This window comes from Orycteropus afer, unplaced genomic scaffold (assembly GCF_000298275.1).
Source record: "Orycteropus afer afer isolate SDZICR_OR568_19922 unplaced genomic scaffold, OryAfe1.0 scaffold00086, whole genome shotgun sequence".
Taxonomy (NCBI): domain Eukaryota; kingdom Metazoa; phylum Chordata; class Mammalia; order Tubulidentata; family Orycteropodidae; genus Orycteropus; species Orycteropus afer.
This window is the reverse complement of record NW_006921673.1, coordinates 6813671-6825712: the sequence shown is the minus strand read 5'-3', so window position 1 is coordinate 6825712 and position 12042 is coordinate 6813671. Positions and strand designations below refer to the sequence as shown.

At 34.3% G+C, this 12042-nt stretch overlaps 1 protein-coding gene across 1 annotated transcript in view; it reads right to left on the bottom strand.

Annotated features, from left to right (window-relative positions):
• CEP120 (centrosomal protein 120) overlaps positions 1-12042 on the bottom strand; it is a 145784-nt gene that overhangs the window by 17031 nt on the left and 116711 nt on the right. The window contains exon 18 of the mRNA XM_007942245.1: positions 1686-1784. Coding sequence (XP_007940436.1) covers positions 1686-1784 — 99 coding nt within the window. The remainder of the gene's footprint in view (positions 1-1685; positions 1785-12042) is intronic.

Sequence of the window (12042 nt, the reverse complement as noted above, 5' to 3'; positions counted from 1 at the left end):
TCGACCTGAGGAGCTCATCTTCTGGCACTGTATCAGACAACGTTTCAGAACTATTCATAAAGTTTTCCAGTAATATATCAGACAATTGTTTCACTGCTGTTCATAACATTTTCACTGGTCAATTCTTTGAGAATTAGATAGTCCCTTCCTTCTTCTGAGTCTTAGTCTGAAAGCTCCACTGAAACTTGTCCATCAATGGATGACCCTGTTGGTATTTGCAATATTGGTGGTATAGCCTCCAGACGCACAGGAACACACAAGCCACCACAGAATGACAAACTGACAGATGAGTGGTGGTTTTCTATAAACACAGCCTATGCTTTCCCACCTCATCCTTCTTTGTGATATATTTTATTCATTAGGTTATATTTCCAGCAATACTCTATTATATCACAACCAATTCCTCTATTAAAATCCTGCCTATTCATCTCCAGAAGTCCATCTCAAATACTTCTTCTAAAACACCTTTCGTTAAGTCTTATCAAATAGATGTACTTTCTCCTTCTGAGCATTTTGTATGATTTCTTACAGGCCTCTTAGTTATGTAGTAAATATTATATTCATAGCTGTTTTCTACCTACTACTGAATTTTAAGCTCCCAGAGCGAAAAGTATGTGTGTTACCTTTATCTGTATATCTAGGGAAATACCCTGAATATAAGAGGCCCTCTATATTATACTTAGTTATCTACTCATCTATCCTTAGTCTTGTGAACATTTATATATTCACTTTGTATAGTATGTTTTATATTTAGCAATATGTAACTACCTATCTTTATGTGTAATGGTTACAATTTTAACTAATCTATAAACTATGGTACAGCAAACTCGTATTTTTTACACTCATGCAATCTAGTATGTACTTCTTCATGAAAGTGGTTAGCTATCAGTAATAATACCACAAACATGATTATAGTAATTTGATGGCTATGAAGATATATTTGGAAAAATATAAACCTGTAAGACTCTATGTGCCAAATTTTATTCAGAATAAAATGTATACATTAAAAAAAATAATAAAAAAGCAAAATTTGGATTAAACCAACCATGACTAATCCTTAAAAGTTTTAGATTAAGTACTTTAGGCTCAAGATAAAAACCTTGCTGATATTTTATTTTCTCATTATCATTTGAAGAAATTATCCCTACAATTAAGATTAATTTCTCATGAAAATCATAGCATTTTTCTTCCTAGTAGCCAGAAGTGGGGGGAAAAAAAGGAATGCAATGAGAATTGAGGAAACTACCATCAAAGTTTTCAAAAATCTTTTAAAATTATGCAAATTCTCTGTGATCCTGTTTCTTTATTGAAGAAATATTTCCTTCCTAGGAAAACATTTAACATATGTTTTAAATTTGAGAACATGATAATTTTATTTTTAACAGTTCTCCTTAACTTTCCCCTAAAATAAAAGCACTTTCAATAGGAAAAATAAAACACAATAAATACTTAAGGAGGAAAAATGAGAGAAGATATTACTCTCAATTTCTTCTGGGAAAGAAGGTAGTCGACAAATTAAAAAGCACCTTAAAATTGTTTAAGTAAGAAAAAGAAGATTTTACATATAACATATGAAAAAAAAAAACCCTCTAATCTCAAAAACGGCAATGGAAATTCAAATGCAGACATCTGCACATAACAGAGACATAAAAAGAATAATCCATCATTAGCTATAAACTACATACCTGTTTAAGTCTGGCAAGTTCTTTCAAAGCTCGTCCCCATTGCTGCTTGTAATGCAGTTTGGACTTAGTTGCAGATTCCAACTTTCTTTCAAGTTCAACCTAACAGTGATTAAAATCGTATCAAGTGAAACACTATACCACTGTATACAATCACTGAAAGATAATATATACAAAGAGTCTGGCTTAAGAAAAGAGTTTATGTAGTGTAACATACGACATCATCTAAAACTGTTATATAATTTACTATAAATATTATGGCACATGAACATTTTCTTGTTTAAAATATAGTCTTATTTTTATTACCGAACAGGCTATACTAAAAAGAACTGAATTAGTCTTAACCTCTAGACAGTTACTATAAATGTATTTAAAATATGTATACTGTATAAAGATCCCCCAGAGTGAAAAATACAATCATTTTTCTGTAGAAAGCAATTCTGTTAACATTCCAATTTAGCTGGCATTCTGAATATCAGAAACCAAATTATTCCTTTTGGAGGGTTTGATTATATGGAAATTTGTCTAATAATGAAGAGAGCTAGTAGAGATACTCTTCTAACTATATTTTTGCAAAATTATTGAAGAGTACTGGAAAAAAAACAAAAAGTATTAAGAAAAAATAAAGTAAAAAATATTTTCTGTTGTAATAAACCTAACAGTAAGAAAAATAATGCTTCTTAATAACATACACAGAACTTTTATTTTCTATTTTTCAATTATATAAAGAAAAACACTAAAATGATTCAATTAAAAAACATGGTTATTTATACTTGCAACAGGCAATCTGTTATACATGAATCAAAGCCAACTTGGCTATGTTTTTGCAATGTACTCTCTCTCAACATTTCTGATCAAGTACCAAACAAATTCATGTAACCAACAGACAGTTTTACTGTTTAAGTGATAATGTAATAATCTAACTGAATTACAGTCAAATATTATTACTCTCAACAAGTCCAATTTTTCCCACACAGAATTTCTAATGTTTTACAGGAAAATAAAAACAAAGGCATTATCCAAAAACCCAAGCTTCAGAAAACTCACATGAAACTAAAACGAGAGGACTGCCAAATTCCCTTCACAAAAGACCAGAACATTCTCTGCAATGATATATTACTGCATGGAGTCAAGGACTTTTCTGCTTACAGATCCCTAGTGCTTGGATTTAAATGTGTTGACATTTCACAACTAGGTTCAAGCATACTTATGTTGAATAATACTGCTGAGATTATTGAAGATGATCTCTTCCACTTATGCCCCAACAATTTATACATATTACTTGGTAATTTAACAATAGGACATACCTCTGAGGAATAGCAAAAATCTTTTTATAGTTGTGTGATAAAAGAGTAGCATTCAATTATGAAAGCAATTATGTCCATATGTCTGAGAGAAGCTCTAGAATCCTGAATGGGCCCGAGGATGAGGGTTAGGACAAGGATGAATCTAGAGGTATTATTTACACTCAATGGGCTAATTCCAGCAGAACAAGCTGTCTGTGTAGGTTATACCAGTTTTATCATAATTATTATAATAATTCATATTTACAGTTATTCATACTAATTTAAAACATCTGTAGCATTTATATTGTTTCTTTATTCTTAACAAACGAATAAACTGTAGATGGCAAGTTTGAGACACTTTCTCATTCCTCTAATTTATTCCTATCACCAAAGTTCCTAACTTTTCTTTTTTTAATGTTACATATGCCTCCATGATTCTAAAGAAATCTATGGACCCAATTTCCATAAAGATGCTCACAACCAAAATGTTCATGTAATTTCATGGCATTAAAAGACCTCAGAATAGAAGCAGTTCTTTTAAGCAGATCTGAGAATTCCATAAGCCTTTGTATTTTTTTTTTTTCAATGCTTACTGGTCCATGATTAAAGAAATATATTATAAACCAAATTACAGCCTCTTAAAGGGACCAGAAGGCTGGCAGTTCAAACTCACCAGCCACTCCTCAGAAGGAAGATGGGGCAATCTGCTTCCGTAGTGATACTGCCTCAGAAACCCAAGGAGGGGTCGCTATGAGTCAGGTACGACTCGATGGCACATAACAACAACAACAACAGAGGGAAAACTTGGTTCAGGGCTTAAAGTCACTTTAGAAGCCAGTGAAGGTAGACTAGTGTTCATGGGCTCTCAATTTCCCTGTTTCTATTGTTGATATACCCATGATTCTCGTTCTCTATTAGAAGTATGGCATTTGTGTTTGTCTCTAATCATCTATTACCCAGTCCCAATCTCTCACAAAGACTTAATTCATTTCTCCCCTGAAATATTTTTCAGCTTTATTCCTTTAAATTCCTACTGTCACTTCCTTAGTTCTGGCTCTTGTCAACTCTCATCTCACCTTGACTACAAGAAGTACTCTTTTGTCTTTCCAGCTTCAAATTTATTCTCTCTTCTACAAATTCTATAGACCACTATTAGATAATTCACCCTCTACTCAAAAATCTACAATAGTTACTATTTGTCTACAGTACTGAACTCATATTCCTGCCTAGGTTTCAAGGCATGCCAAAATACAATTTCCATGTACTTTCTTAGTATTTTCTAATAGAAACCCTCTCCTCCACTCAAGTTTATAGTCCCCTATATCTCTCTACTCCTGAACTAAGTTACTTCCTGAGCCTGTCAATTTCTTTCTTTTACTTCTCCGCTTACCCAAATATTAAAGGTAAATCTCAGCTCAAATTCTACCTCTACATGAAGCCATCTTAAAACTAATACTTTCTGTATACCAAAGGATTCTTCTTCTTCTGAATTATAAAGGAGTTTCTATCACACTCCTTGGTACTTGATTAGACATGGTCATTTATTGCTCTCTGAGTCATCTCTCCAATTACATTACAAACTAAAAATGAGATTCTAAGAAGATAATGTATTGTTCTCACCCCTCATCTTTCCCATTGTCCTAAGACAGGGGTGAGCACACAGTAGATAGTCACCAAATATTCTTAAATACATAAATTTTACAATGATTAAAAATTTCTACATTTTTTAATGTTTATTACCTGCCCTTTCAAATGTTATATGCCCTAGTAAATTATAATGCTTCCCATATATATATAATTATGTTATATATATATAATTGTGCTTTAGGTACAAATTTACAGAGCAGAATTTGTTACATTCTACATTTCATGTACATTTGGTTTCACTCCCCAATTACCATCCCCAATCCTAACCCACTTTCTTCCTCTCCCTTCCCAGTAACCCCTCTCTCCTCCCTATGCCCTTCCTAGTTATGCACTCCTATCTGTCCAGCTTTTCCTCTTGTGAATGTTGCCCCTCTAGTGCCCCATGGCTGACTGCTCCAAGGGATGTATCTCCCTAGAGTAGGTGGGTACATAGCCCTAGGTTGAGTGTTTTGCATGAAACTCTTATTTACTATTGGGCTGAGAGCCAGCCCTTGGGAGTGAGTTTTATCCCAAGCCTGAAGTGTATCCCAAGGCCATAGTCTTAGGGGTCCTATAATTTATCTTAAAGAAATTTTAATCATTTTAAAGCCATATAAAAGACACTTCTTAACTAAAAGATTAATCATAAGGTATTATTCACTTCTTACATAATGAAAAGAATCAGGGATTGTATTTGTTAGAACTGTAACTTAATGCTAACTTACTTTGAGACTATTTCATTAAAAATGGGAATATTTGTGATATATTTCAGGACATGAGTAATAAGGGGGGAAAAAAACAAGCTCTCAGACAAAACAAGAAATTATAGAGTACATCAAATATTTTTTAACTTTTTATGTTTTATCTCTGTTCCTACTTAGGAAATAACTTTCTGCCCTCTTCTGGCTACAAAAAGATTTACAAAGAATTTCCAGAAGAGCTGAGAAGCCTTGTTATACCAGGTACTTAAACATGCTAGATGAATTCATTAGATCTAATGTAGAGGCAATTCAATTATGCATTCCTCTCTTTCTCACTCACTCTCAACAAATTCATGATACTGATTAAACTACTGATATGTTTAATGACTTCTAGCATTTTGGTGGAAGTATATCTGGAAGAAAGAATTCTAAAATTCATTTAAAATTTATTCTTATGATGGATATTATACAGTCAACCAGTCTATATTCAGAGAAGATAAGTAGAATAATGCTTCTGTTACAATTTTGATATGTGGTCTCTGAATTTCCCCAAGGTAAAATGAAAATACTGTGACACCTACTTAACAGATGTACAACTGATGAGCTATTTTCTAAAGAGAGCTTCAAATACTTCAGGCAGGTATAACAGAGTTCATACTAATAAACATAGAAGCACTTTAAGAACTGCTTTTACCAAAGGAGGGGTAAGAATCATGCAGCTATATTCAAGCTCACTAGTATAAAAATGAAGAAATGGTCAAAAGGGAAAAAAGAAGAAATTGTCCACATATGGAAGAAGTGACATCACCAAGATTTTGTAATTAACTGGATGAAGTGGTAAGGGAAAGCCAAAGATACCAGTTGAAAGCCTACAGAAATACTTACAGTAGTGTAAAAGGGTCCTGAAACCAAAAACTTTGAAACTGCTGCTCTAAGACATTCAAGAAAATATGCTGAGTAGGCAGCTGAATACAGGTCTTTTGCTGAAAAGAAAAGTCTTGTCCTCCTACACACATTTTCTACATTGTAGGGTAGATGATTTTCAAAACCCTCAAAATGTAGCCCACTATTTATTTAAATATTATGTTTTATTTTACTCAACATTTATATTATGCTTTCAATGCCCCAGATTCTGTGCTAAGCACTTGACAAATATTAACTCACTTAATCCTTTTAATAACCTTATTATCTCCATTTAAAAGATAGGGAAAAAGGGAGTCCTGGTAAACTGGTGAAATAGGCAGAAAGACTGCACAGACCCTCTTCAACAAAGAAAAGTGGAACCAATTAACACAGATACAGAAGATAATCCTGGAGACCTGAGCTTTGAAGGGAAGGATATAGAAGTGGACTCCAAATAGCAGAAGAATTTGCATGAAAACACCAAAAAAGGAGACACACGGAGCTGTGGTCTGTCAGCAATCCTGATGGCACAGAACAGCTTGGAGAGTGCCGAGTGCTGGCAGGATCTAAGAATTAACCTAAAAATCAGCCCTGCTAGCCAGGCACTGCACAGAGGACTGCTCTGATAGCTGGTGAATAAAAGGGGAAGCAGTGAAGAGGAAGGCAGGCTGAGCTGTGGACTTTTGCCTGTCCAGAGGGCACAGCCATTTTGAATGTTTACAAGAAGTTTGAACATTTTAGATTCCATGGACTTAAGAACAGGATTCACTTGCTGGGAACCACAAAGACATTCCAGACACAGACTACTGGAAAAGTGTGACATTCCCCTTGTTACTCTTATATCCCATACCCTCTTGGTGAACAGAGGTGTGGCCATCCCTCATTCCCACCCACCTTTTCTAGGCTGCCAGGAATTCCATCCCAGTCTGAGTGCTCGGACAGAGCCTGGGTGCCCTCCCCAGCCCTGATCTTTTTTTTCTTTTGTCCTTATTTTGAGTTTGTTTGTATTGGTCTGTTTTAAAACTACTATTATAATTATTATTTTTGTCCTTGTTATTATTATTCTTTATTGTTTCCTTCCCAGGTTCTAGTTTTTAGCTTGCTTTCTTTTACCTGTTCCTGGTTGCAATTTTTTTTTTTCTTGTGGTTAACTCCCTTCCTTGTTTTTCCCATTTTTTTCTTCATTATTTTGTCCTCTTCCCAGATATTGAGGATTTTTTTTCCCCTTTTTTATTTTTTTGGTTACTATTCCTGTGTGTTTTGCCTATTTGCTTTTACTTTTTTGATGGTTATTCAATTGTTGTTTTTGTCTAACTGAGTGGACGACAGCAACAATCCCCATATGACACAACTATACCCACACCTCCTGCAGCTTCACTTACTGAGTGACAGCCACCACCTCCTTCTCCACCAACGGGCCAACAATAAAGAACCACCAAGAGGAGCCTGACTCACCCTTGGTTGCTCTTCACAAACAGTTAACAAAGATCTAAATACAACAATGTCACAATGTCTCAGAGACAACAAACCATCACAATCCACACAAAGAAGAAAGATAAACTGGTAAAAACAAGAGAGCACGATAAAGACCCAGAACACATCCCTGAGGAAGAAGCAGCATTGGAACTCTCTGACAGGGAATTTAAAAGAATTATATTTAGGTATCTTCAAAGGATTGAGAGACAGATCAAGGAAAACACTGACGAAACCCTGGAAGATTCTGAAAGAAAATACAAGAACAAAATGACAAAATAAACGAAATATTAGAAATGATTCAAAATCTACAGACAGAAATCCAGAAGATTAATACTAAATTGTCAGAAATAGATAACACATCGGAAGGGTAAAGGAGTAGAATTGATGCAATGGAAGAACGAACTCATGAGAATGAAGACAAATACCTGAATACTTCTTTGGAAAGGGATCAATCAGATAAAAGATCAAAACAAAATGAAGAAAGCTTAAGGTTCATGTGGGATACCATCAAAAGGAATAACTTACGTGTTATTGGAATTCCAGAACAGGAAGAGAAAAACAAAATCACTGAGAAAATTGTCCAAGATTTGCTGGAGGAGAACTTCCCTGAAATGATGAAAGATGAGAATATATCCATTCAGGAAGTCCACCGAACTCCAAACAGGATAGACCGAAAAGAAAATCAGCAAGACATATCAACAACAAACTCACCAAAATCAAAGACAAAGACAGAATCCTGAAAGCAGCACGGGAAAAACAAAAAGTTGCTTACAAAGAACAACCAGTATGAATAAGCTCGGATTTCACAGCAGAAACCATGCAAGCGAGAAGGCAATGGGATGGTATATATAAAACCTGAAAGAGAAAAATTTTCAACCAAAAATTATATACCCGGCAAAACTGTCCCTCAAAAATGATGGTAAAATTAGGAAATTTCCAGATAAGCAGAAACTAGGGGAATTTGTTAAAACCATACCAAACTTACTTTTAGTAAGTCCTTTGAACTGAGAACCAAAAATAGCAAACAACAACCAACCATTAAAACACAAGATGACATAACCCAGAAACCACAGCTATGCAAATATCCAAAGTAAAAAAGCTTACAAGATTCTAAACAGGAAACAAGAGACATCAACTGGGAAATGAAGACAACTACAAACCAAAAAGAGGGAAAATACTGTGTAACTTCTAAATGGTGAGGAAGTCAAGAGAGTTGCAAGACAGAATAGACTGTTCTAAACTCGGGGAGAAAATCACAAATCACCTCAAAGAAAAATGATAAACCTTCATATCACAATAAAAAAGAGGACAAGCACAAATTTTCAACAAATATTAAAACAAAAGGCAACAAAGAAAATGATAACATGATCCATAAACATAATGAGCTTAGCACAGAAAATGATATGGAACAAAGAAACCAGAGATATTATGAAAAAACACATAACAAAATGACAGCAACCAATTCATACTTGTCGATAATTACACTGAATGTTAAAAGATTAAATGCACCACTCAAGAGACGGAGAGCTGCATACTGGATAAGAAAACAAAACCCATCAATACATTGTCAACAAGAGACAAACCTTAGAGACAAAGACAAAAACAGACAAAAATCAAAGGATGGAAAAAGATCTATCAAGCAAATGGCAATATGAATTTCTGATCAAATTGACTTTAAGACAAAGACCACCATACAAGAAAAGGAAGGACATTATATAATGATTAAAGAATCAATTGAACAAGAATATATAACCATAATAAATATCTATGGACCCAATGAAAGATCCCAAAATACATAACTCAGAGTTTAAAAGAATCGAATAGGCAAATAGATAACTCTACAGTCACAGTAGGAAACTTTAATACACCACTTTCAATGAAAGATAGAACAAATGGAAAGAAACTCAACAAACATGCAGAAGAGCTCAACAATACAATCCACTAACTTGACCTTATACTCATCTACAGAGCACTTCACCCAACAGCACATATACATTCTTTTGCAGTGCACATGGAACATTTTCCATGGCAGACCATGTTAGGCCATAAAGCAAGACTTCATAAATTTAAAAACACTGAAATACTGCAAAACATCTTCTCAGATCATAAGGCTATCAAATTAGAAATCAACAATAGGAAGATCAACAGGAAAAGAGTAAACACATGGAAACTGAACAACACCCTCCTTAAGAAAGACTGGGTAAAAGAAGAAATAAAAATTGGAATTCAAAAATTCCTTAAATCAAATGTGAATAACAACACAACATACCAAAATCTTTGGGACACAGCAAAAGCTGTGATCAGAGGTCAATTTATAGCAATAAATACACACATCAGTAAAGAAGAAAGAGCCAAAATCAACACTTTAAATCAACATCTCCAAAAATTAGAAAAAGAACAGCAAGAAAAGCCTACAGTCACCAGAAGAAAGGAAATAATCAAGATTCGAGCAGATATCAATGAAACAGAAAATAGGAAAAAATCAGTAAGAGGAGAAGTTGGTAAAAAGATTAATAAAATTGACAAACCACTGGCAAATTTAACAAAGGAAAAGAGGGAGAGAATAAAAAATAACACAAATAAGAAATGAAATGGGTGACATCAAAACCGAACCAACTGAAATAAAAAGGGTAATATCAAAATACTATGGAGAACTGTACTCCAACAAATTAAAAAATCTGGAAGAAATGGACAGATTTCTAGAAAAACACCACTTACCTAAAGTAATAGACTGATGTGGAAAAGTTGAACAGGCCCATCACAAAAGAAGAAATTGAACAGGTCATAAAAAATTACCAACAAAAAAAAGTCCTAGCCCAGACAGTTTCACTGGAGAATTCTACCAAATATTCAGAGAAGAACTGATACCAATCCTACTCAAACTATTCAAAAACACAGAAAAAGTGGAATCCTCCCTAACTCATTTTATGAAGCAAACATAATCCTGATACCAAAACCAGGCAAAGACATCACTCAAAAGGAAAACTACAGACCAATATCCCTCATGAACATAGATGCAAAAATCTTCAACAAAATCCTAGCCAATAGACTCCAACAATATATATATATATAAATCATTCATTATGACTAAGTGCGGTTCATATCAGGTATGCAAGGAGGGTTCAACATTAGAAAAACAATCAACATCATCCACCACATAAATAAAACAAAGAAAAAGAACCACATGATCATATCAATGATGTAGAAATGGCATTTGATAAAATCCAACACCCATTCCTGATCAAAACTGAGGAAAATAGGAATAGAAGGGACATTCCTCAACAAAATAAAGGGCTTCTATGTAAAACCAACAGCCAACATTATTCTCAATAGAGAGAGACTGAAACCATTCCCCTTGCACAAAGGAACCAGACAAGGATGCCCTCTATCACCACTTTGATTGAACATTGTTTTGGAAGTCCTAGTCAGTGCAATAAGGCAGGAAAGGGAAATCAAAGGCATCCAAATTGGTAAGGAAGAAGTCAAACTATCCCTATTTGCTGATGATATGATCCTATACCTAGAAAACCCAAGAGAAACTCAGTCAAAAATCTACTGAAACTAATTGAGAGATTTAGCATCATGGCAGGATATAAGATCAACATCCAAAAATCAGTTGGATTCCTTTACACCAGCAAAGAGATAGCTGAAATAGAAATAAGAAAATGAATACCATTTATAATAGCTAACAAAAAAATTAAAAACTTGGGAATAAATCTTTCCAGGGACACAAAAGATCTGTACAAAGAAAACTATAAAAAACTACTTCAAAAAACCGTTAAGAGATCTACATAAATGGAGGAACATACCATGTTTGTGGATAGGAAGATAGGACATTGTGAAAATGTCAATTCTACCCAAAGCAATCCACACATTCAATGCAATCCCAATCTAGATCCCATTAACATTTTTTAAGAATATGGAAAAAGCAATCACTAACTTTATATGGAAAGGAAAGAGACCTCAGATAAGCAAAGTCCTACTGAAGAAGAACAAAGTAGGAGGTCTCACACTGCCGGATCTCAAAACCTACTATACAGCCACAGTAGTCAAAACTGCCTGGTATTGGGACAATGACAGACATATAGTCCAATGGAATAGAATTGAGAACCCAGAAATAGATCCATCCACCTGTGGTCAGCTGATCTTTGACAAAGGGCGGAAATCCATTAAAAGGGGAAGAGAGTATTTGTTTAATAAATGGTGCTGGCAAAACACCAAAGGACCAACATTCAAACTGAGGTAGAGAAAAAAAACTGGCAAATCATTTGCATAAAAATGAAACAAGATCTGTACCTCACACCATACACAAAAACAAACTCCAGATGGATCGAAGACTTAAATGTGAAACCTAAAACTATAAAGTTC